Source organism: Nicotiana tabacum, chromosome 17 (assembly GCF_000715075.1).
Source record: "Nicotiana tabacum cultivar K326 chromosome 17, ASM71507v2, whole genome shotgun sequence".
Classification (NCBI taxonomy): Eukaryota; Viridiplantae; Streptophyta; class Magnoliopsida; order Solanales; family Solanaceae; genus Nicotiana; species Nicotiana tabacum.
The window spans coordinates 137,015,034-137,041,464 of record NC_134096.1 but is presented as its reverse complement, the minus strand read 5'-3'; the positions used below and the strand labels follow the sequence as shown (position 1 = coordinate 137,041,464).

Below are 26,431 nucleotides of genomic sequence, written 5' to 3'. Positions count from 1 at the left end.
CCGACGTACCATATCTTAGTGCAATTGGTGCACTAATGTATCTTTCTAGCATTATAAAGTCTGACATAACTTTTTCAGTTAATGTCTTAACAAGATATAGCTCTGCTCCTACAAGGAGACATTGGAATGGAATCAAACACATATTGCGGTATCTAAAAGGGACTACCGGTATGGGATTATTTTATGGCAATGATTGCAGTCCTGATCGTATTAGTTATGCCGATGCTGGGTATTTAAATGACCCACAAAAGATCTCAAACAGGCTATGTGTTTACATATGGAGGCACTGCTATATCTTGGCGATCGACTAAGCAATCAATCGTGGCTACTTCATCTAATCATGCTGAGATAATTGCTATTCATGAAGCAAGTCGAGAATGTGTATGGTTGAGGTCTATAATACACCTTATTCAATACAAATGTGGTTTGAAGTGTAACAAACTACCCACAATTTTGTATGAAGACAATGCAGCATGCATAGCCCAGTTGAAGGGAGGATTCATAAAAGGGGATAGGACAAAGCACATTTCACCAAAGTTATTTTTCACACATGATCTTCAAAAGAATGGTGATATCAATGTGCAACAGATCCGTTCAAGTGATAATATGGTTGATTTGTTCACTAAATCTCTATCGACGTCAACCTTCAAGAAACTAGTGTACAAGATTGGGATGCGACGGCTCAAGGATGTGAATTGATGCTCTCATCAGGGGGAGTTAATACGCGTTGCACTCTTTTCTCCTTACAAGGTTTTGTCCCACTGGGTTTTCCTTGCAAGGTTTTTAACGAGGCAACCAAAAGGCGTATTTCTAAACATGTGTACTCTTTTTCCTTCACTAGGATTTTTTTCCCATAGGGTTTTTTCCTAATAAGGTTTTAACGAGGCACATTATCTATGGACATCCAAGGGGGAGTGTTATAAGAAAAATCAAATTATGGTGGATGTCTACTCTTCCTCCATGATCTTCTCAAATGCTTAATGACATATTCAATGACATATTTTTATGCTTAATGACATATTCAATGACATATTTTTCTTCACTTTTTATGCCTATATACATGTTTTACTAAATTGCTTTTATTTCATAACAGCATGTCTTGTTCATGTTTTACTAAGTTGCTTTTATTTTATAACAAATTTATCTTTATCGTATCTTTTTATATAATAATTTTACCATGTTCTTACCTTTTTTATGTAATAGTACAAGAAAGTGACATGCACTAACTGAGCGGCGGCATCTAAGGCATAGTTCGGTATTCCGTTAATTGTACGCGAATCAGTCGTTATATCCCACTCCCTTAATGCCATTTGCCCGTAAAAATTTCTATTTTTTGCCTCTTCCATTGTTATCGTTCTTGATCCTTTCTGGTTGGGTTGGGCTAAGCCTCCCCTGACCTATTGATTTATTACTTTCCTTTTCGTTTTCCAGGCATTTTTCTTCTAAGGTGCCTCAATTTTTCATTCTCTTTAATCATCTGTTGTACGAGATTCTATGAATTTTTGATAATGTCCCTGAAATTGTTAGCCCATAAAGGCAATAACTTCTTGGGATTTTTCGTGTCAAGAATGTGTTAGATACGTTTCTTGAGATAATTCTTGTCTGCAAAATAACGATCTTGTTTCCTAAAACAAGTTCAATGTGTGAAATATATGAGGGGGAAGGATTAAACCTGCATAATGTCAACACGTGTTGCAAGTATCAGAGTTTACTAGTACTTGTGGCGCTGTCACTCATCCTTTTGAATTCTTGTGTTAGTATATTCATATTTTGCATATTCCACTTAAAGGCAATGGTTTGGTAATCAAATTTGTGTTTCCGTGTCAGTAGCATTTTGAATTATGATGGAGAAGGCAGATCCTTCACAAAAACTATATACAAGGATGCGACTTTGGGAATTCCCAGATCAGTATGTTGTTGAGCCTACTGATGGATCCTGTGGTTCGTGTTTGGAGATTAGTCGCATGGATGGATCTATGAAACTAATAGGTTTACTTGCTTCTGTTCCTGTTTATGTATTTCTTCTGGACTTAAACTATTTATTAAGCTAACATATTCTATTTCTGGTATGTTTTCTCTATGTTAGATGAGGTTCCGGAATGCACTTTAGTTCGTGTTCCTAAAATCCAGACAATATTTGGTGTTATAGGCATGCTAAAGCTTCTGGCTGGTAAGTAGTTTTAGGAAGCACTAAAAAGTTCAAGTTTTTGCTTTTATATTCCAATAGAGAGTCAGCTCTCAATAAACCAAAATTCTGTTGTCCATGTGCTCTATATCAAGTAATAATAATGTCACTTATACATGTCAAGATTGTCCTCTTTTGTTGATCATTTTCTGGCAGATTTTGTTCCATAAAATAATCACACTCAGATACAGAATATATAGAAAGAAGTTGAAAGAAATATCAAAATTCCAGAAAAGAATGATTATGAGTTCTCTTTATCCCGCTATGCCTTATCATAGTAAGTGGTCGTGCTATCGGCCTTGCTAAACTTGCTCTGATCTAGTGTGTGCTGCTCTTGCATTCAGGTTCATATTTACTGGTCATAACAGAACGTGAATGTGTGGGATCTTACTTCGGGCACCCTATCTTTAAAGTTTCATCAATGAAATATTTTCCTTGCGATCATTCTCTCAAGAACTCTTCTGCAGAACAGGTAGGTCTCCAATTTCCGATGTACTTTCCTATTCCTGTTTCTTTTTAGTATTTTCCATTTATGTACCTATGATATAGCTTTGGCTTTTGGCAGAAAAACATGGAAGCTCAGTTTTCTGCACTGCTTAATGTTGCAGAGAGGACTCCTGGTCTGTACTTCTCTTATGATGTCAATTTAACATTGAGGTGAAATGTCTTTTCAACCTTCTAACTGCTTATATGTTTTTTTTATTGTTCGGCTAGGCACACAATCCATTTTCTACGTAAGTGTATTTTTTCAAAATTTTGAAGCCTAGAACTTTAGTCTTTGGTTCTATATGGGGGCTGTTGGTTAGTGTATACCAAGTTACTTGTTTGAACTCCCTTTATCTCATATCATTGAACCCCTGAAAAGATTTTAGGTCACTGTCTTCAATGACAAATTAAGGCAATTTCTCTTGTTCTTTTTTTTTTCTTTCGTTTTTATCATCTCTCATTATATGACCTCTTTAGCTTACCATTTTTAGAGGTGAATTCTGCAATTTATGCCCCTGTCCCTGTCTCCAAGTGTGTGATCCACCGATTCACTGAATGACTTTTTCTTACCTAAGAGCTTTTTAAAGATAGTGTGTTGGAGTATTATTTTCAATTTGGAAGTGTTATCTTCTCCTTATAAAAAAAAAACTGGTAAGTGTTATCTTCTGCAGCCCACATGGAATTGACTTGACACATTCGTATTGCTGAATATCTTTCATCTGATTGTTAAGATATCACGGTGCAGTGCTTAACAGTAAGATACTTATGGTTCATACTGCAGTGCTCAGCGACTGCATGATTTGGGTGATGAATCCAAGTTGCTTCCTCTATGGAGACAAGTAAGTGTTTTAAATGTCCTACAGATGTGATGGTGTAGCTCTGATTGCTTAAAGTCATCTAGTTAAATGCAGTAGCTTTCTTGCTTCTAAATTATTTTAGTTGGTTGACAAGCAACTGTAATCTCAAAGATTGCTTTTAATTTCTTTTACTCAGGCAGACCCTCGATTTCTTTGGAACAACTATATGATGGAAGTGATGATAGATAACAAGGTCAGGTATCTATGTGCTTTGGGTTCATTTTATTCTCTCATTAGTTTTTTTGACTCATTTGTTATCCCTTGCATTTACAGCTTGATCCATTCTTGCTTCCTGTTGTCCAAGGCAGTATCCTTGTAATTCAGTTAAATTCGCAGATTTTTCCAAGTAGCACATCTACTGTAACTCCTGCTCGATGAGAGCTATTATTGTTCCTTTTTGATGTACGCCTTAACCTATCTTAAGGTTTTCACAATTTTCAATCTGCAATTGGTAAAGACATCATTGATGTTACGCTGATTGCAAGGAGATGCAACAGGAGAACTGGTATTCCTTTTTTCTTCTTGTTGTTTTTCTCTTTAATTTGCAATTTGACAAAGCATGATCAATGCAAGTAATGGACGAGGTCACAAATATTGTTATGTGTGTTCTGTAGAATCATCCATTCTCATTAAGTATATGAAATGAATGCAAATTATATAGAATCAATGTTGCAACTTGCTTCTTCTTACTCAAGTCTTCAGTTTCTTTTAGTTAATCAGTCTTCACCTTTTCTCTTGGTTACTGCAATTGGCTCATTAATGTAGGCACTCGAATGTGGAGAAGAGGGGCTGATTCTGATGGATTTGTTGCAAATTTTGTGGAAAGTGAGCAAATTATCCAGCTGAAAGGGTATACAGCATCATTTGTTCAGGTACACTTGTTCAAAGTTTAATTATGACTTTTTCTACACCAACAATTTTGCTGATACCCTTTTATAAATATGTAGATGACTGAGGGGGTTTACTTAAAATCCTGATGTTATTGATATTGTTGGGATAAAATGTTTAAACATATAACTCTAATAACTTTTGTTCTACTTTCTCTGTGGTGCAAGTTGTGTGTGTGTTTCCTCTAGTTGGTGATAGAAGAAGGGTTTGATTAGAAGGAATCGAGAGTACTAGGGTGGAGGACAGGATGTCATCAGACTAAAGAAATAACTAAATCAATTATCAAGACGGTTTTTGGTGTTCAGACCATTCTGTATAGAAATCCTTCTTATAATGTACTGCGTCATTTATTTGACTTATCAAAGTTTTCTCGTGAGCTTACTAATGAAAGACAGTTCAATTCTCAATACAGGACCTCTGAGATGCAATGTACATTTTGGTTTGACAAAGACAATAAAACTTATTAACTCTCTGCCTGACAATAGCTCATCTTCTATTTGCTTGAATTTTCATTAGTTGCTTAGCAGTAGATAATCTCCCGCATAATCAGTGTTTATGTGCGGGTGTGTTTTATCTCTTTAACATTTTCTTGACAGGTTTCGTATCACCTATTCTTTACTAGTTTAATAAGAAATGTGGATGGGTTTTGATTTCCATGTGGGCCAGAATGACACGTCTCCTGAATCTAATTTGACTGGGTTCAGAAGCTGTAGAGCTGTATAACGAGAAGCATAAAAGATCCCTTTTGGTGTCCAATTTGATAATGACTATGTGTATGATCAAAGTCATCTCTTTACGGAAAAGGAAAATCTTTTGGCTAGTAGCGAAAGGAAAGGTCCAGAAATTCACAATCTTAAATGAGTGCTTGAGTTTTACTGATACATCACATTTTAGAATGCTTCGTGCTCTATGTGAAAGACTTAGGTGCATATGTTCATTTTTCACTTTTTGTTTGAGGTATCCTGTTATTTCATAAGACTTATTGCCTTTTGTAGGTCAGAGGGTCAATCCCATTACTATGGAATCAGATTGTTGATTTAACATATAAGCCCAAGTTTGAGATAGTGAGAATTATAGAAGCAGTTGAGTACCACTGTCTTTTGTTTTTAGTATCTCGATTCTTTAACACACTTATTGTGCCTTTCACTTTTGATGAATTTGTTGTGTAACATTCTACAGCCTAGAGTTGTTGAGCGACACTACCTGGATCTGAGAAAGAAGTACGGAAATGTTTTATCAATTGATCTTGTCAATAAGGTATAAAGTCATTCTTGTTTTTCCAGGCTATTTGGTCTGTTAGAAACGTGGCTTGATTTTTTCTGATACCTTGGAGGCAGTCTCATCTTTAATGTGATATGTATGAAAAACAAACGATGTATATTTGCATCGATATATCTAGACAATTTTATCTATCCGTTCTTGACTTTTTCCTCCAAAACTCTTATCAGCATGGAGGAGAAGGACGCCTAAGTGAAAAGTTTGCGAATGCAATGCAGCATGTTGTTGGTGACGATGACAGGTAGGTCTCTAAGTTTCTTCCTTGTGGTAAATTGTATGAATTTATCGGTAGCACACTTCATTCTAATATATGACTTTTGCAGATACTTGCACTTTGATTTTCACCACATATGTGGGCACGTTCATTTTGAACGTCTTTCTATCCTCTATGATCAAATTGAGGATTTCTTCATTAAAAATAGGTATACCCTCTTCCAAGTGTTGAGCTAATACATACTCACACAAACATATATTATTGGGCACTATTTACTATCTTGAATATAGTTTCAGTTTTCTCTACTCCATTACTAGCCGCAACTAATGTGGGATAACATAAAATATGCTCCTAATCTGAATCTGAATCTCATCTACCTAAATCGAGAGGGATGATAGTAGAGATGGGATGTGCAAGGACCCATTCTGGCCTGCAGCAATTGGCCCAGGTTTGGTTGTTTAAATCATGGAGGGTGTGGTGGGTTAATTGTAAAGAATTTTAACTGATTTTATAGCTCTTTATTCTTTCTGGGAGGGACAAATAAACCATTTAAACCTGGATTGAATTTCGTAACCAAGAACTAGTCAGGAAATCCAATCTAAGTCAGCATGTTGTGCACTTGAATCTATGAAGTCATTGTGACGACTTTTACATACTTAATAGGAAGTACTCTATCGTAGAAGGAACTATTAGAAACAAATAAGTGAAACCAGAATGAGTCATTTCATGTTATACATCTCCAAAGCAAAATATTATGCCAAAACACCTATGTCGCATGCAGAGGCAGCAACATTAGCAGTAGGAAGAAAGCTTTTTTTTTTATTTGGCTAGAAAATTGGAGTGAAACTGAAAAACTAAACCAAATAGCAGACTCAATCAGGAAATACTAGGAGAGAGAGCAGAAAATAGGGAGCGCATCGATGGTATTGGACTTAACAAGGGAGTTTCTGTGGACCAAGCAACAATCAATTGCATGCTGTTGTCTTTAGAGACTCTATATTTGCATAATTCTTTGTGTTTGGTGTTTTGTTAAGCAGGGAGGAATAGAAGCTATCCCCTACCAGTTCTCTTCTTGTAATATCTAATCGTTTTTTCACCTGATCTTGATCATTAGATTTGGATTTCTTATTCTTATGTATAGGTACTTTCTATTAAATGAGAAAGGTGAGAAAGTTGAGCTGCAACTCGGAGTTGTGAGGACCAACTGCATTGACTGCTTAGACCGTACAAATGTAACTCAGGTATCTTCCCTTCTGAGGAGCTCGTACCAATTTGGGTTAACTTTTTCAACCTCTAGTCACACTTTACAGATGTTCTAGTTGACGATGTTTGGTTTCAGAGCATGCTAGGTCGGAAAATGCTGGAATTCCAACTCAGAAGGCTTGGTACTTTCGATGCAGAAGAAACTATTAGCTCACACCCCAACCTTGATGAAAACTTCAAAATCTGTGAGCAGTTTTTTTTATGTGCTAAAGCTTCTGTGCTGGATAGATATTAAACTTCTTTGTCTTGACCCGTTTATTCTTTTACCTTATAACTATTTTCAGTGTGGGCCAATCATGGGGATGATATAAGCATCCAGTATTCTGGTACTCCAGCTTTAAAGGGAGATTTTGTCAGGTAACAACTTTCTTGTTCTGCTGAAATAGAAAGATGGTATTATAAGAAGGGTTGAAACTCTTTCCATACATCCACTACCTTAAATATTTTGATAACGTCGTCTTGCCGGTGTGAGTTTTTTGGAACTGCTAGAACAGGGTAGGGTATTGTATACCAATACTTAACTTAGATATGAATAGTTACTCTGCATTTCATATTTCCGTATGTAAAAATGTATAAATATCTTTATATACAAAGTGTGTTGGAGAGTACATTAATACAAATACAGACATATCAGTAGGATTCGGACCCTGATGAAGTTCCTAAACCATCATTGACATTGGCACTGATCTTTGGCCAATTACATTCATTTCAAGAGTAAAACTGGGATTGGATCTTTCAGTGCCGACTGCAAAATTCCATGGATAGTTTATCTCGTGATTGTGATGGATATAGCATATATACAAGACTTTATAAGTTATAGTCAACAAATTGGATTTCAGTTATCAACATTTTTTTGGCTGTTAACTGATTCATACTTTAGGTAAATGCGAGTTCTCTACTGTTGTGTGACTGCATGCTATTGAACCTTTCATATATCACTCTATTTCCTGATGTCCCAATTTTGAATATCTAAAAACAACTCGGAGGGATGTTAAGTTGCATGGCTTCTGGAAGTTGCTTTAAGAGTATCCATGCCCAATTAGGTTTATTCTTTCATAGTCAATATGATTAAATGACTTCTATTCGTCCTGTGAAATGCCTCAGTTCTGTGGTTAAAAATTTTAACACATGTTTTTACATGATATCCTGAAGCAATAAGCTCTGGGATTTAGCTTTTATGTGTGCACCTATTTTTGTTCAGTACTCTTTAAACCGTGATATTATGACCTCAAGCTTTTTCTTTCACCTATTATTGTCACAACTGAAGTCCACCTTCTTGTTTGATATGCAGATTTGGCCACAGAACAGCTCAGGGGATTCTCACTGATGGATGGAATGCCCTAACACGATACTACTTGAACAACTTTGTTGATGGTACTAAACAGGTAATGATGCTTCATACCTCAACTAGTTGTTACTCAGGTTTGTACATCACATCAAGTCAGTAGCCTTTATCAAGGGTGGCATGTGGGCCGGGCCGGGCCTAAGTGGGCTTTGTGGGCCCAATCCTAAGTGGGCCGGTCCGAAGTGGTCCCCGGGCTTCGCGGGCTTCTTGTTGGAACCGACCCGGGACCGGGACCACAAACTAACGGTCCCTGATTAAGTAGCCCGGTCCCGGGTTAAGTGGCCTGGTCCCGGGCCTAAGTGGGCCCAACGGATACTTTCTATTTTTTTTAAAACAATTTATAGAAGTTAGAGAAAAAAAATGGTAATAAAAATATCTAAGGCAAATCCTTGTAAATTATATTATAGAATTGTGACCTAAATTTTTTAATTCAAATTTAAAGACAAAAGTGTTGTTAAGAGATATTCAAAGCAATGCGTTATAATATATATATCTTAAGATGTATATATAGTATAGTATAGTATATATATTAGCTATATTCGATATATATATATATATATATATATATATATATATATATATATATATATAGCTATATTCGATATTAAATATTGAATATTAAAATTTAGGATGTTAAATCAATTATAGGGTAAGCACATAACAGTAACCATTTTTGCCAATTCTTCCCGATCTTTTTTTGGATCATAATATAAGAGAGATTGAGAGAGATTGATGATTTTGTGAGAAAAATGAAAGAATGATGGGGTATTTATAATTGAAAATAGGAAAAAGTGTAATTATAAAAAAATTGGGGTTAAAACAAAGTTGGGGGGTTAAATGGCTATTTTGTAAATAGCCAACGGTTATTTTGGCAGAGGAAACGGCTAGATTTTAAATGCTCAAATGGGCAGATTTCTTTTTTAAAAAAAATTAGACGTTGGGCCCACGTTGGGCCCATATATGCCCGTTTAGGACCGCTTGAACCGGCTCACTTCCCAGCCTATCCCGGTCCCGGTCTCGCGGGCCTCGCCTATGGGACCGGCCCACTACCCAGCTCACCTCCCCACGGTCCCGGCCCTATCCGGTTAGGACCGTTTAGGCCCACCGCCCATTTGGGCTTGCGGTCCTGGGCCGGGCCCGGTCCTAACCGGCCCACATGCCACCCTTAGCCTTTATTGTGTGTTGTCACTTGCAAATTGGTATCATACTAATCTGTCAGTTGAAATTTTGGAAAGCATTCTTTTAACGGTTCTAAACTTCATGTGTCTGAATCCATCTGCAACGTGCTGCCATCTTATTGGATTCTTGCAGGGGCGGCCCGATGGTAAGGCAACTCAAGCAACCGCTTGAGGCCCCATATCTATGGGAGCCCAAAATTTTCTAATATTAAATAGCTGCATATGATAATTTTTTTTTAAAAATATCTAATATATCAAAAAAAAATGCATTTTTCATGAAAAAGGAAATAAGAGATAATTTGGTAATATGAATAGTTACTTTTGGGATTCAGCCCTAAACTTTAGGTGTGAATATGTTTCTTGACTCCTTTATACACTATCATTATTATCATGAGGCCCATATTAATTTGATTACTTTGTCTTTCTTTACAAGTCCATTATCTCATAAAACATTCCGTCAAGTAAGATAGCAAAAGGCAATTGCAACCCTTTTTTGTCAAGCTTTCCCGGCATTGCACCAAAAATATTGAAGCAACAAAAGTAATATAGTTATCTATAACTGTTTGTTGAACCAGGTTCAATTGTTCCGTACTTTTCTTATTACTTTGCATCTAGAATTTGTTATTTTTTGATATCTTTTGTTTGTAAGTATATGTATCATCTTTTTATTTATTTATTATGAATTTTAATATGTCAACAAGAAAATATGAATCCATGTATTAAAAATGCCAAAAAATGGAAGAATTGGAACTTTAATACAATCCCAAAAAGGAGTGCTTGATAAATTTTTAGCGAACAATAAAAAATTTAAATAAAAAATTAGGGAAAATTTTGTGGTAGATGAACAAATCACTAATATAATTGAGTTAGATAGACAATGGAATCCAAGAAGAAGAAGAAGAAATTGGTGAGTCACCGATAAATCCTAAAAGAATTGAATAATAATCCTAGAAAGTGAAAACATATATAATCCTAGTCAAGAAATCGATTATAAATAATTTTACATCTCAAAAAACTAGAAAAATAAACTTTAAATAAAATTTTAATAAATAAGTTTTTTAATACCGAAAAACTTAGGGCCCCTCATTGAAGTTTGGCTTTAGGCCCCAAACACCGTTGGGCCGCCCCTGGATTCTTGATAGAAACTAGGAATCCACCAAACAGTATAGAGAACCAGGTTCTCAATCAGTTCCCACAGTAAACAAGCAGTAAGTAAATAACACACGATATTTACGTGGAAAACTCTCTGCTCAATGAATTAAAAACACGACCTACCCTAGTAGGATTTCAACTCCACTAAACTGAGGAAACTTCAGATTACAACCTATTGCAATCTAGGAATTAAACTATTAATCCCTCCCCCTTACAATAACTCTATTGTAAGCCCTTTGCAATAACTCTATTACAAAGCAACACTCTTGACTAACTCTAGCCAAACAACCAAAACAATAATGGTTAAATGATGTCCTACAAAATACTTCTAGAAAGCCGTGTAGGAATACAAGTAAAGAACAAAAGACAAAGACACAACAAACTTAAGGACTTAAGACATCTTCAGTGTTGGGATCTGGTCCTTGGTTTGTAGCAGCTTTGTTCTTGAGTGCACCTGGAGGAAACATTGGCGGCTAGCATTTGAGATGATAGGTTTTTCAGATTATTAAGTATTAGGTCAAACCTTGCATCAAAGGATTCAATGAAAGATAGTGGACAATCATAGGCAATGGCACGAGAAATTATCCTTTGCCTTACTAGGTTATCGGACCACCATGAGAACCTCCACTGGGGCAACGCCATACATGTTGGTATATGGCACTGAAGCTGTGATACCCGCCGAGGTTGAGATACCATCTTTAAGAGTCATCCAAGTAGCCAAGTTAGACGATGTAGAATGGATATAGGTTAGGCAGGAGCAACTCATGCTCATTGACGAGAAGAGAACGGATGCAGTATGCCATGGTCAGATGTATCAAAATAGGATGGCCAGTGCATTTAACAAAAGGGTGAAGCCTCGCCAGTTTATACTGAGGCAGTTGGGTCTGAAGAAAATATTCCCCCACCAAGAAGAAGCCAAAGGAAAGTTCGCGCCGAATTGGCAAGGTCCTTACGTGGTCCACCGAGTGTTGTTGGGAGGAGCGCTAATCTTGGTAGAGATCGACGGAAGAATCAGCACAAAGCATATCAACTCAGACGCAATCAAGAGATACTACGTTTAAAGACAATAAAGTTAGTATCTGGCTGTAACGGAACTACACTCGACCTGACTTCCTGCGGATGAATACGTAGGCAATCCACGTAGGATTCAGTTTTCTCTCTCTCCCCTTTCTTTTGTAATAGAAAACCCAAGTATCACATTGTATGTGCTTGGAACTACACCCCGACTTGATTTCCTTGGGAAGGAATACGTAGGCAATCCTCGTTAGATTCAGTCATTATTTGTTATTGAACTACGTCCTGGCCTGATTCCATTTGGATACGTCGGCAATCTAAGTCAGACTCGGCCACATCATTTTCAACCATTTCATTTTGCATCTGTTGTAATCGAAGTATGTTTTGACCTGATTCCATTTGGATATGTAGGCTACCTGAGTCAGGCTCAGTCATATTCATCATATTTTCTTTATCATTATCCACAAACTACGTTAAGACCTGATTCCGTTTCAGATGTATAGGCAACCTAAAAAGGTTCGGTCATAACCCTCGGAAAACCTTTGTAACGCATTAGTTTAGATTAGGATGCAATCGCAGTGGCAAACAGTCAGGTCGTCAGAAGCATCGTGGAGGATCGACATCAATAGGATAGAATCTTCAAAAAATAACGCTCGCATTTGAGGAACTTCCGAAACATGTCATAATCCGGAACGACGAAAACGACCTCCTCCTCGTCTATTCTCCATAGTTTGAGACACTGTCTGGGATGCGAGAAAAGAGGAATGCATTGCTGCCAGTCGGTACAGTGAGACAGTTTTTCCAGCTGTAGAGTTGAATGTACGACAGCTGAGGAACTGATCTTATTTGTTCCCTTATCTAGTTTCTCGAGAGTTTGGACAACTGAGCATGTCCCAATAGGCACAGGGAACTGATCTGGTTCTTAATAAAGTTTGACAAATCATCAAAACCATAAACGCATAACTTATCAATTCGTCTCTTGTTGACTACTAGGAGATGCTCTGATTAAGAATGTTCAAATGTTATGTGTACCGGTATCTAGTTTGAATTGGCTATGATGATTTTGGGCTTCTCTCTTTCCAATTTGGACACTGACTTCGTGTTTCATTCTTTTTATATCATGAAGGATGCAGTTGATTTGTTGCAAGGACACTATATTTTGTCTGTCTCTCGAGATATGAAGCCGTCATCCCAGAAAGGAGGCATTGAGACTAAAGCTGTGAGTAATATTACTTATGCTGTTTAATCATGTTTAACATGCTCCTATTCATCAGATTCCAGTGATTTGACCATATTGGCATAGCAAATTGTTGACTTCATCAGTGTACTGTCAAGGTTTCTATAAAGCACTTTAAGTGAAGTTCATGCTTCCTGTTCTTAAGTATCCTCCTCTTTATGTTTGGTTTAAAGCCTGGGTACGAGGCAAAAACACAGGTTTACGTGGCAATATCTCTAAATTTATTAAAAGAAAGTCATACGAATTTATAAAGAGAGAAAGAACTACAGAATGATAGAATGATATTTTATTGCTGCACAGAAGAAAGGTGATGTTGAGTATGTAATTAGTTGGTGAATCTCTCTGAAGCCTATCCCACCACACCTCTTTTATTTCTAATCCCTCAAAAGTCACCGTCAGCTGGAAATACATGTCAAAGCATTTAGTTCATTTTAAGCATTATTTCTTGTATTTCATTTTTTTTACATCAAGGTTTCTACTCCCCAGCTATTCCGCATGACAGCCATTAACCTGTTCTTTCTATTTCTTGTATCTCTCTTTTTTTCATGACAATCATATACTCTTAAGTGTGCATTATGCATTTTACTTTAACTTTCAATACCATCAGTAGTAATTAAGGTCGACACTTGCCTAACAAGTATCTTATGTGATTACAGCCATTTCCTATAGCATTGGCGCTGATAATGACGGGGTTATTCTTTGCTATGTTATCGCTAAGGAAAGGTGAGTTGGCATAACTTGAAAAGTTTTACTTAATTTGCTCTTCAATCATTATCTTTGAAGTTCTATTCAAGAATCCAAATCCTTTTAGTTGGAAAAAAAAGAAGAAGGAATAAGGTAATAATTGGCTAATAATTCTTCGATCATATTTTATATTCAGGTCACGCATTATTAATTTAACTTCATCGTAACAAGGAGTTAAGAAGAACCGAACTGCAGATGAGAAATAGTTTAATGCCCTCTAATTTGCATTGTCCTGATCTTTTCTATCTTTTCACTATGTGTTAAATTCTGGAGGATGGCAAATCTAGTCTTTCAATCTCTTTGCTTATTATGTTGCGATAACACTACCTGTTTACAATCTTTACGTCTCTTGATGCTGTTAAACCTTACACATGTTTCCTGTTCTCTATTTCCCTGTCTATAGTTCGATATGATCTCCGAAATTTGCTATATGCAATGGTATGGGCAAGCATGAGTTTGGGCATAGCTGCATTTGTGAGGGCCAATGGTCGAATGTTCTGTAACAGGCCTAGCTTGCACCAATCAAAGCGTTGATCCTGGATTCAGAATGCTTGGTAGTAGCTACATTTGCTGAGATTGCCAGATTTGTGATATTCTTTGTCAAGATTTTGGCTGTTTTGTACTCTTTTCATGTCTTGACAACTTTCTCTTCAATCATTCATTTGAAAATTACTTGAATCATGAATGTCAACTGTTTTTGAAATCATTTCATTTGTAAGGTCCTAGTTACATGATCATATGTATATTGAAATGTTATTTATTAATTGAATTGTCGGCTTGTAATTTCACAAGTGTATATCTGTTAGGAACTTAGGATCATCGCCATCCGCAAGTGTATACACCTTTAACTATATCTCCTTATGCTTTGTGCTCAAGTCTCACTCCTTCAGGTAAGCACATGGCAGTCTCAACCTTGGCTGTGCGATCACGTACTACTGTGTTACTCTTTTTGCAATTCGCCTTTTCATTTCATTGTTATAATGTCAAGTCTCACTCCTTCCCACAGGGTACTGAAATCAATGGTTCCCCCGTCCCGGTATTCTTTCTTTTCTGATCCTTGAACCAAACATACAGATTTAACGATAAAATATGCCTTCCACTCTCTTTAACTCCAACCATTTGCACTTACTTCTTAAATAATACTGTATAATACTGATATCTACACTAAGTTTCTTTAATTAGCAAGAAGGAGCTGCAGATGCAATGATACTTCCCACTTATTAACTTGAAATCCTAAATCCATTTCTACAGAAATCACTTTTGCTTTCCAAGTTGATCTGATTCTAGTTCTTCTTTCCTTTATTCATTATTTTACTGAAGGGGGTTATGGAGGGCATGGATGGTGGTTGTGAAAGTTTGCATTCTTTGGAAGCTTCGGATCGGGTTATTAGTCATTTTTAAGGAAGGACCGAATTCTTAGTCCATATGTTTTTTTATCTGAGAACAAACGAATCAATTTTTTTACGGAGTATAAAATTATATTCAATAATAATTGTGGTGTCCGAGACAGCTTGTGCATGTAGTCGATTAAACTTCTGTTTGATACTGGAATGCATTAATTTGGAATTCAATAATATGAAAACAGCCAAGTTAACCTATTGGAACTTTGAATAAAAAGTACTTTGCAGCAATTATAGACAGATTATCTTAAGAGGAGAGCATTATGCTATATAATGAAGGTAAAATATTAGGCAATAAGTGATCCGAGGAAAAAACAGGGTAAAATACAGAGGAACTGTAGCACTAAATTTACAACTGCTTTTTCTTCTCCAAATGAGGGAACAGTCGCTGGAAGTGCAACACTGCCCATATCAAGTGTCGCAAACCAATCTCAGGAAACAATACCTTTGGCGAATACAGTAAGCAGCTTGTTGTTTGCCAAAGGAGGAAATTGCTAAGGCGAGTCTCACCTGAAGTTCGAATTAACATATCAGGATCAGGTGCCAATCTCATGTACATATGCCTCTCTATATCTACCAGCTTTATGATCTGATTTAGCTCCCGTATCTCTTTAGTTTCTTCAACATTTTGAGGTTGGTTTGCGTTAAGTTCTTGGATTTCATTCCATTTCTCTTGGCAGGATGATTCAACAGCATGCACGATCTCATCTGTCGAAGAATATGCCACACAAATTAGGAGAGTGCTATTGGTGTTGTCGGCAGTGGCTTGCATTGCCTTCTCAGCTGCAACTCTAACTGGCTCGGTAAGAAGCTTCAGGTTTCCTACGAAATGTACCCTCACTCCGTATTGATTGACAACGCTTTCTTTATGGAGTAATCCTTCGATTTTCTCCAGCATTAAGTCCATCAAATACTGGACTTCCTCCGGCCTTCTTTTGAAATTATCGATGCTGAATGCATATATTGTCATGTATTTGACACCTAATACATAGCAATATTTGAGCATTGACATGACAGCCATAAATCCAGCTCTGTATCCATTGCCTACTGCCATATTCCGTTTCTTGGCATACCTCCGATTCCCATCCAGAATAAAGGCAACGTGGTTTGGAGTTGGACCTACAGATAAAATGCGGAACAAAGGTTTAAGCATGTAGAGGAGTGAACTCCAAAACAACTTCTCTGCTAAACCATCCATACTCTTCAACATTTTTCCAATCAGAACCAAGTTCAAGAGACTGCAACATAAGAGTCAGAAGCTGCAGTCAACATTGAGATAAACCAAAAACATGAAGGAAAAGTTCAGACAAGTATATATATTAGTACTACATTTAAAAAGAAGATACTAATACATGCTGTTGCAAAAAAAGAGTGTGTACCCTCAAATGGACGCTGAGATAGTGCAGTCAAAGCTAAGTAAAAAGTGGATTATATATGAAAGAAGAAGCAGGATCTAGTTTGTTTGCAGCGTTCTCCGTGTGAGCATATTATATGGGCATTTGTTGACGGTATGTACGCAAATTAAAGTTCTGTATTAGAGAAAGAGATAGAGACCGAAAACATCACTTAACAACAATTCACAGCTTTTGCGTGATGGCCTTTTTTAACCTACTAGCAGCAACGTATGTATTTAGCATTCCTATATAATGTATGCAATGTTTCTTAAGAAAGAAACTAAATTAGATCAAGGCTACACCGGTGTTTCTAATTACTATCTTATGAGCGGAAAACTATAATTAAGTGCCATTAATAGTAGTTGAAAAAAAATTATGGACTTAAAATGAGTGTGTCGAGATTTTAATCAATTTGTTCATTCCAGAAATTTATTGGACTGTTTGTGATGATCTTATAATGAGAATATATTTTGATATACTGTGGATTTCAAATCCAAATAAAGACTTTAGCTCCAACATTCTAGATTACTCACTATTCCTGCGAAGCTATCTTTCTCATTGTATCCATTAAGGCTTGTAATTCATTACAGCATAGCCACATCCGAGGCCGAGGCTCAATTAGATTTCTTTTATCTTAATCTCAATTTCGGTTTATTTATCATTATTGTTCTTCATTTCATTATACGCATTTTGGAAAATACAAATTCAATTATTTATTCTAAAACCAGTTTTTGCGTAACATCAACCTTATCATTTGAGGTGTTAAAATATCGAAATAATGACTGGTAGCAACTACTGATCTGAGGAAAAACGGGACAAAGCGCATGTAAAAGACTAATAAAGGTAAAATAGCAGTGATTTTTACAACTGCTTCTTTTCCTTCTCCAAATGAGGATACAGTCGCTGGAAATTCAAGACTGCCGATACCAAGTGTCGTAAACCAATCTCAGGAAACAATACCTTTGGGGAATACAGTAAACAGCTTGTAGTCTGCCAAAGAAGGAAATTGCTAAGACGAGTCTCACCCGAAGTTCGAATCAGAACATCAGGATCAGGTGCCAATCCCATGTATGCATGCCTCTCTATATCTACCAGCTTTATGATATGATTTAGCTCCAGTTTTTCTTCAGTTATTTCACCATTTTGAGCTTGGTTCGCGTCAAGTTCTTGGATTTCATTCCATTTCTCTAGGCAGGATGATTGAACGGCGTGCAAAATCTCATCAGTAGAAGTGTAGGCCACACAGATTAAGAGAGTGCTATTGGTGTTGTTGGCAGTGGCTTGCATCGCCTTCTCAGCTGCAACTCTAACTCGCTCGTTAAGAAGCTTCAGGTTCCCTACGAAATGTATCCTCACTCCATATCCATTGACAATGCTTTCTTGTTTGATTAATCCTTCAATTTTCTCCAGCATTAAGTCCATCAAGTACTGAACTTCCTCCGGTCTTCTTCTGAAATTATCGATACTGAATGCATATATAGTCATGTATTTAACTCCCAATTCGTAGCAATACTTGAGCATGCACATGACAGCCAAAAAACCAGCTCTGTATCCAGTAGCCTCCGCTATATTCCGTTTCTTAGCATACCTCCGATTCCCATCCATAATAAAGGCGATGTGGTTTGGTATTGGACCTACAGATAAAATTCGGAACAGAAATCTACGCATGTAAACAATTGAACTCCCAATCAACCTCCTTGCTAAACTATCACTTGTCTTCAACATTTTCTATTCCCACACCAAATTCAAACAGTTGTAGTTTACGTGTCAGAACCTGCAGTCTGCATTTTATAAACAAACATCAAGAACCATAATAAATTGAGATCACCATCCAAAGGTGGTTTCTTTTTGGTCAAGAACTCGATATTTCCTCGAGCCAGTAATGTGGAATTATACTCCAAATAAAGATTACATATAAAATACAAGAACGACAAACATTGAAGAAAAAAAGAATAAAACAGACAGGTATTATAAGACAGAAATACTCAAAACATGCTGTTGGAGGAATGTCTGTACTCTGTATACTCAACTGGACACTAAGATGGCCAAAAGCTGATGATTTTGATTATGGCTAAAGTAAACGTAAAAGGTAGGGATCTCTATTTGGTTAGCAGCGTCGTCCTTGTGGGCGAATTATAAGGCCTGAATTTACATACAATTCACATTCTTCCTATGTTGTCCTTCTTTTACCTAAAATCTACCTAATTTGCATACCTCAAAAACCTGTGTATCTGTTCCTTAAGACTTAAAGAAAAAAAAACGAAACAAGATCAAGAGTAGAGTAAATTTTCTAGCCTAATTAAAGGGCAAGGCTGAAGGTAAAAACAAATTTTTGGAGTAACGATGAGAGTCTCCAATCTTCTCCAGTTGCAAAGAAATAGAAGGAACAATCAAAGTAAGATAGCAAAGCTTGTTCGGATTACATCTGATTGATCTTTGCTTTAATCCAGAGACAAAATCAGTGCAAGTTATTTCTAACTTATAACACATGCAATACATAGGTGACAGAACACATTTTGTTGTTGAAAATTTAAATTGCCATGAAATAATGATTAAAATAAATTGAATTACAACCAAATCAGAACAATCAACCTCCTTGCTGCCAACAGTGTTAAATTCTATGCTGAATTGACAACAAAACAAGGCTTCAACAGTTAGTCAATTAAGCGTAGCTTGCGGCAACAAAACCATCAGTTAAACAACGAATCCCAGATTATCCTATGAATAACTTGATCAAGCTGTTTATTTAAACACCTCAGAATAGGACGCCGAGTTGTAGAATAACAAAAATGCACCACCAGGGAAGTGGAAAATGATGGGAAGGATTGCTATCTCTGAGAAAAGGCTAGCTAGCTAATGTATACTTACATTTTCTCGGATGCTCCTTTAACTATCTAATGTTCGATACACTAAAACAGTGGTAATGTTCGACATTGGTTCTCAAGAACTCTAGCTTTATATCTTCTCTTGAAGATATCTTGTCTAAACTTTTTAGTTTCCTTCTGTATGTCCATGAAAGGCTTCTTTTCTATGCTTTCTCTTTCATATTCTATCCTTCTTTTTCTCTCTTCTACTGCGATAGCTGCTAACTCGTCTTCCTCCTGTTGTCGTTGCATCTCTTCCTACAAAAACATACGCCCAAGTAACATTTACCAATTTCCTACATCTAGCTATATAATAAAGAACATTGAAACAAAGAACAAGAAAAATGTGGTGTTCAATGAAATAGGAGCAAATATACATGAGTTGAAGAGCATTAGTTGGTAGGCCGTCCAAGTAACATTTACCAATTTCCTACATCTAGCTATATAATAAAGAACATTGAAACAAAGAAAAAGAAAAATGTGTGTTCAATGAAATAGGAGCAAATATACATGAGTTGAAGAGGATACCTGGAGATCATGTATGAGACTGTCTAGAGACTTGATCTTCCTATGTGGCCATCGAGGGATGCCGAACTCTCTGCATTTCTTTTTGAGTACTGTAAGTCCAACCTTCAAACTTTTTGAAGCCTCCACGATTGGAAGGTCAAAGTACTTGGCAAGATCTTCCAAAGCGAGTCTTGCTATGTCTTTGGTTGCCGCCCTCCGTTTCTTGTTCTCTACAAATTCATAATCCTTTTAGCAAGTGTCTATGCTTTTATCAGAGAAAAAAACGTTTACATTTACACATGTTAAAGTATTTAAAGACTGGTATATCTGGTAATTAGATCGGAAGTTCCTAGAGAACTAATTTTTACAACATCAGACAGACAGAAACTAGCTTAATGCAACTGCTGCTAATTGACATATCTTAGGTCATAGTATCCAACAGTATTAGGACACCAAGAAAATGAACTAGATTAACTATTCGTTCAATGTATAAATAATTAACATATACTGAGCAGCTTTTAACCCTGCTAAAAGAAAAGGAACACAAAACATAGAGAACATTCAAAAACAAACAAACCTAAGAGTGATTTCTTTTCTACAAGGCAATTAAGTTGTGTCGTCCCCAATTTACCTTGCAGTAAAAAATACTAAGACTGATCTGTAGCCTGGAAAATAAGTCCATACAGAACGGCAATTAAGGCCGATACTGCTCCAGTCCCTGCCCTAAAACTAAAAGAGGGTAAATAGAATCAACAAGTTGTTATTGCACTGTTGTGTTTAGCTCAGTTCTAAAACATAGAGCGGTCTTCCACTAACAACATATCAAGATGCTTGTCTCTTATTTCAGCTTTGTGTTAGTAATTCTCTATCCTTTAAGCATTTATACAGCTTTGCGTTAGGTACCAAGAAGAACGAATATGAAGCTAGGGAACTATTTAGAGGATAAAAGAAGGAATTTGAAGCTATTTGGAGAAGAGGAGCAATAAAAGAAGAAGGTGCACAGAAGAGAAGGTCCACTGCGCCAACTGGGTAGCTCACGGCGCGCTGGTGTTGCTGCGTAGTGCTGAAAAACCAGCTGCCGGCTGGACCTTCACTTCTCCGCACCACCTTCTTTTATCGCTCAAAATAGCTTCAGTTTCCTGCTTTTAGCACTATAGTTCCATTAGCTCCATTTTGGCCCTTCTTGGTACCTAACACCACAATAATCCACAAATTAGGCCAATTCCACAATTAAAACACCAAGCAAATCATTCAAAAACGGGAAAAAATGCATAAAATATTTAACACAATTTTGACTCATCAACCAACCTAGTATAATTTCACATCCTTTAGCAAGTACGAACAAACTAAGCACGAACCAAGTTCATTAGACTGAATTGGTGACCAAATAACTCACCAAACCGATAGTGAACTGCTCCTGCATTACCACAGAAGGAAACTTGTCCATCTAGTTTACAGTGAATGCACTCCGTTTTATTTCCTTTATCAGCATCTCTTTACACATCCGATATTTTAAACAAAATAAGCTAAATATGGAATCATATTTGTAATGACAAGACTTTATGACATCCTTAAAGATATGAACAGGTTTTTACTCTTCATAAACTTCGTCTTATTATGGAACTAAAGATGATATTTTTGGAATAAAGTCCTCGCATTTCACTCCTAGAAAAATAAGTTAAGCTAGGAAAAGAAAAAACAAGGTGCCAGGTTTCCTGGAAATAATGTCACAGATGACAGAAGGTACCTTCTTCTTTGAAAAAGAGCAGACCAGTAAAAGACTACTAAATAATAAGCAGATAAACTGATGGAAGTGAGTTCACATATTGCAAAACCACAGAAAAGAGAAATGATGAAATCCATGAATGCAACTGAAGTCTATGGATCAATTAATTGCCATTTTTGATCAAGTAAAGTGAGAAATTTGCATCATACTAATAGGCATTAAAACCATGATCCAGAAAATAAAATTCAAACTCAAGAAGAAAAGAAAATGCACAAAGCATAGCAAAAATAACATAAACTCATAGGTGTTTGCAATTAGCACTGGAGTTATGACTTCAAAAGGGAAAGGAATAAATGTTCTGATAGAAGAGCTATGTGACAAATGAGAACCACCCATCAAGTTCTGAGGAAATCCACGCAGAGAATGCTCTTTGAATCTATAGCTTTATTTAGTATATTATAATTATATTATATCTTGAAGAGAATCAGCTAAGATGATACAGTACAGCCTGACGGAAAACACAGAAGACACAGTACTAAGGAAAATCATGTAAATCTCCCATCCACCATGATATATGAACTCTTCACTTGGCCTCAAGTCCTTCCCATCAAACGTGAAATATGTATGATCATATCGCTAGATGTTACGATATTGTTTTTGCCACTTAGCCCATTTAGAATATTTGGATTTCCAACTAAACATAAGGACGCTATACATCGCCAGTACAACTAATATGTGGACCGATACCAGCAGAAACTCTGCTTAACAATGATAGTGTGATATCCAACGCCAAAAGCTGGCAATAAAACAAAGGAACTTCTAACAGTTAATGCTTTTGATTTAAAATACAGACTTTTACCCGTGATTAGGACAGGACATACAGCCATTGTCATTAAAAATTCCTAAACCCGTAAGATCCAAAATATTTATAGAGACATATCTCCTTTTGGAAACCAAAATATACAAGTATACACAACAGAGTGATGATGGACATATACATGTAAGGTCAATATACAAGTAACCTAATATAAAGAGTGATACGTAAGTAGGAAACCTAGAAATTCACATGAAAATATCTGGTCAGGTCATTTCGCAGAGTTACCATTGTAGTAATCGTCATTTTAAAGTTGCTCTGATTCACTACTTAATGAGAACTATATCTACTATGGTAAAACACATCAGCACAAATAATGAGTTCTTTGCTTGAAAGTGCTATCTTCCCGTGCGACATCTGAATGTTGTTCAAATTTGTTTAGTTTGTTACTTTCATAACAGATCACTTGATTTTTTAGGGGGAATATACCCCATTGGAGATATGTCTCATTAATTTAAATGCCCTTTATAGAGCTTGGCTAGTAAACATACTAATAACGAAGACTGCATTAAGCTGAGGCCAAAACCATGCCGCTCTTGTAAGATAGACAGCCTTGAGTGATTGGGATCATACAGAGCATGAAACCATTCTCTCCGGGGACCTAGTGAATGCTTGAGAACTACTGGTAAAGGAATTGAAAATGTATGACTCACTACGAGAAACTTTGCAAATTAAATGTCTAGCTAAATTCGTGAGATGTCGGAACTTGTACCAATGATATGTTTCCAAGCAGCACCACGAGTTAGAAATAAAAGGCCTAGAAGGATTCCTTGTTTGTATAAATCCATCACAAAATAGGACAAACTATTCCCAGCATCCGCCATTGTAATCAGCAATACATATTTATATAGCTTCTTTTGAGGCCATACACACTCCTAGCTTGAAAGATCATATGCATAGTAGAATATGTTCCACTAAACCACCATTCAGATTAACTGTAAATAAAGCAGCATGAATTTCAATATGATCTCATCTAGTTATTAGTGAATGTCTAAGCATCCAGCATGAACAATGAAGAAAAGATACAGCTTACTTCTGTATGCTAATAATATGATACTTCATGTTCAATATCCAACTGTTTGATACAGAAATTGAAAGACCTTCCTGTATATAAACAAAGCTGGAATTTAACCTGACGCATTTTGGTCATTTTCTTCAATGTCCGAGTCTGAATAAGGGAGAGAGTTAAGGTCCAGAAAGGGCACGCGGCGTTTCACGTCTAGCTGATTGCTTTTAATATTGTTACCTCCACTTTCCTCAGTGCTTGACCTTCCCGACAATTCCCTGAATTCGACATTTAGTGCTAACTCAGATATAGCACGCAGATCATTGGCTAATGTTGGTATAAACTCCATCTTAGGGTTTCTGGATACATAAAATAAAAGAATTAAGTAAGAAATAGAGAATGAGTTAAAGACGGACATCACCAAGTCACATAAATGCAGGTAGTGACAGGACACACAATTTTTAACGCTGAAACAATGACAATTGCATCAATGGAACGATAAGTAATTGATCTCCAATTTTTTAGATGAAATAGGAAACAGCGCAAACAGTAAAAATAGCTCACAAAATATAAAAATTAACTACAGAATAATAACATCCCCAGTGAATTATAATTGCAGCTCCAGTTGGAGGGATCAACAACTATGACTAGTCTGAAACTTCAAGGCAAGAGTATTATGAGCCTAAATGGATTTCACCTATGTTCACATTTGCTAATCAAAAGTATTTCTAGTTGCACGAAAAATCTCAAGACTTATTACTGAACCAATATATAAGATGCAGCAAAAAGAATTTCTTTGCCTTGCACAGGTCCTTCATTGAGAGCATACCATGAAGCCAGAAAACGGCAATATGGTAATTGCATCAGAACCTCTACAGGCAAGTAAATTCATCTTAGAAATGCTCAGAGCATAGCCAAAGTAAGTCATTTTTCAGAATCCACTTCAAGCAGTAGCTTTTGTAGCTGCTCTGGCTAAGTAAAGGATGAACTACAGATATTAACCAAAAATAACGAGTCATGGATTACCAGAGAACTAAAGATATCAGGCATATTCAATGGTTCAACTAAGAAAAGGATAGTTTTTTAAGGGGAACTAAGAAAAAAAGAGAACATTTTGGCATCACTTATTAAATAATCAAAAGCCAAATTACTTTATCAGTACTAATTTGAACACAACACGCACAGCCTGCTATGACATAAACAACGACCTCCAGTCATGCAAAGCTGCAAAATTTACAGTCATGAAATCATCATTAATTCTGAAAGATTCGAGAGAATTAGAAAAATATTTTCTCCCTCCAATTTATATGACACATTTCCGCTTGGGTCATACCAAACTATTTGACATCCCATTTTTCTACACCTTAATAACATTCAAAAGTTCAAATTCATCAAAAACCAATCAAAGCTTAAAATTTGATGTGACGTTTTCGATGTCAAACTAACTTTTTCATAAAAAGATAAAATCTTTAATTAAGAATAGCACCAGGGAGATGCATAATATAAAAGCTATTTACAACAAAATGAAGTTGTTCCCTTTAACTCAGGGAATTATTGAACTCCATCAAGTGATTTTTGTCATTTACAACATGAAGCTTGGACCAAACAAACAAAAAGTGCTGACTCACATTCTCTGTAAAACTAACTTTCCAACCACTTATAACATTTCCTGCTTTATCATTTATATAACGTATAAGTCAAATTAATATATCAAACTCTGTATCTAGTGAAGCACCATCACATAAAATGGGACATAGAAAAACCAGTTTCCTAGTGTACTAAAGATGATGAAACAAGAAAAATTATACTCAGAAAATGAAAACGTACTCAGCAAACGAAAGCCACTCAGGACTAGCATTAGTACTGGTGGATTGATGGCGCCCAGAGTCATACACAAACATGCATTTCCATACACCATTTTCAATCCCTACAAACTGAGCAGAGACATCAAATTTGTGCAATGTAATAACTGGAGCAAACCCAGTTTCCTCAAAGTTACTGGTTTCATGAAACAAATACTCCCTCTCTTCCATTTCTTCTTTTCCTCCTTCTGTTCGGTATACATGAACCGACCTAAACATCACTGTTAAAAGAACAGAGTACTTTAGCTAAGAAAAATCTGTGCATTTGAATGAAAACAAAACGTGAATCCAAGACTTGGTTTTAACACCGACCCATATCAAGATTTTGGCTTTATAACGTAAAAAAAACATGTGAAAACAGAGAGACATACCAGGATACAAGAAGTTCTGGAAAATGACAAGAGCAGTGAGGGTACGGTTCTGTGAAGAAGCCATGAGAGAGAACAGAAACTGAAAGTGAAAAGAGAGAGCTTTGACAGAGGAAAGAAAAGGAGTAATTGGGAAGCAAAAAGGTTGAAAGAAGAGAGGCGCATTGCATGAGGCTCAGTTGTCATTTCCCGGGGAGGAGAGAGAGAGAGAAGCAGAAGGGTGTGTATTTATTGTTCTTTTCCTATTTCTTCTGTTTCGTTCTATCCCTATTAGTTATTGACTTTTTCCCTTTTTGTTTTGAGTGTTGACTAAACGCATTCATCTCTCCGAATCTTCTTCTTTTTCTCTTTTTTTTTTTTTTTTTTTTGGTCTTTTGGGACTTGATCTCCGTAATACAGCTTAGTTAAAAAAGTTGTAACTTCTGTTTCAGAAACTTTTAAATGCCAAAAAGTGAGTTTTTCTGTTTTTTCAATTAAAAAACTTTCCTTTCTGGAATTCTGGTGAATGGTTGAAAAATATAATTTTTTTTGCAAAAACAACAACAACAACAAACCCAGTTTGATCCCATAAATGGGATCTGAAAAAAAA

At 36.4% G+C, this 26,431-nt stretch overlaps 4 protein-coding genes across 7 annotated transcripts; 1 reads left to right on the top strand and 3 right to left on the bottom strand.

Annotated features, from left to right (window-relative positions):
• Window positions 1–1,201: 1,201 nt before the first annotated feature.
• Window positions 1,202–14,629, top strand: LOC107773474 (phosphoinositide phosphatase SAC6). Of its 3 annotated transcripts, none has more exons than XM_075235168.1 (21): window positions 1,202–1,269; window positions 1,831–1,989; window positions 2,087–2,170; window positions 2,530–2,657; window positions 2,751–2,842; window positions 3,453–3,510; window positions 3,665–3,721; window positions 3,802–3,835; window positions 3,953–4,033; window positions 4,294–4,400; window positions 5,412–5,498; window positions 5,596–5,673; window positions 5,865–5,935; window positions 6,018–6,116; window positions 7,050–7,149; window positions 7,248–7,356; window positions 7,456–7,528; window positions 8,463–8,556; window positions 12,987–13,079; window positions 13,754–13,820; window positions 14,245–14,629. In XM_075235168.1, the coding sequence occupies exons 2-21, from the start codon at window positions 1,842–1,844 to the stop codon at window positions 14,373–14,375; spliced, it is 1,791 nt and encodes a 596-aa protein (XP_075091269.1). In that variant the 5' UTR covers window positions 1,202–1,269; window positions 1,831–1,841; the 3' UTR covers window positions 14,376–14,629. The 3 variants fall into 3 exon arrangements, with proteins under 3 accessions (XP_075091269.1, XP_075091268.1, XP_075091270.1); XM_075235167.1 differs by lacking the exon at window positions 1,202–1,269 and adding an exon at window positions 1,270–1,753; XM_075235169.1 differs by lacking the exon at window positions 1,202–1,269 and adding an exon at window positions 1,272–1,447.
• An 817-nt stretch (window positions 14,630–15,446) lies between these two features.
• On the bottom strand, window positions 15,447–16,594 carry LOC107826870 (dehydrodolichyl diphosphate synthase CPT3-like). The gene has a single exon (XM_016653902.2). It carries the CDS (start codon window positions 16,449–16,451, stop codon window positions 15,591–15,593), a length of 861 nt encoding a protein of 286 aa, XP_016509388.2. The 5' UTR covers window positions 16,452–16,594; the 3' UTR covers window positions 15,447–15,590.
• A 777-nt stretch (window positions 16,595–17,371) lies between these two features.
• Window positions 17,372–19,642, bottom strand: LOC107826874 (dehydrodolichyl diphosphate synthase CPT3-like). 2 transcript variants are annotated; one of them, XM_016653912.2, is made up of 2 exons: window positions 19,504–19,642; window positions 17,372–18,416 (listed from the first exon to the last, which is right to left on the bottom strand). In XM_016653912.2, the coding sequence occupies exon 2, from the start codon at window positions 18,358–18,360 to the stop codon at window positions 17,497–17,499; it is 864 nt and encodes a 287-aa protein (XP_016509398.1). In that variant the 5' UTR covers window positions 18,361–18,416; window positions 19,504–19,642; the 3' UTR covers window positions 17,372–17,496. The 2 variants fall into 2 exon arrangements, with proteins under 2 accessions (XP_016509398.1, XP_075091272.1); XM_075235171.1 differs by lacking the exon at window positions 19,504–19,642 and adding an exon at window positions 18,666–18,737.
• Window positions 19,171–26,039, bottom strand: LOC142161612 (protein RKD5-like). Its single transcript, XM_075235170.1, has 5 exons — window positions 25,846–26,039; window positions 25,440–25,695; window positions 23,739–23,971; window positions 20,028–20,236; window positions 19,171–19,757 (listed from the first exon to the last, which is right to left on the bottom strand). Exons 1-5 carry the CDS (start codon window positions 25,907–25,909, stop codon window positions 19,545–19,547), a joined length of 975 nt encoding a protein of 324 aa, XP_075091271.1. The 5' UTR covers window positions 25,910–26,039; the 3' UTR covers window positions 19,171–19,544.
• Window positions 26,040–26,431: the final 392 nt, after the last annotated feature.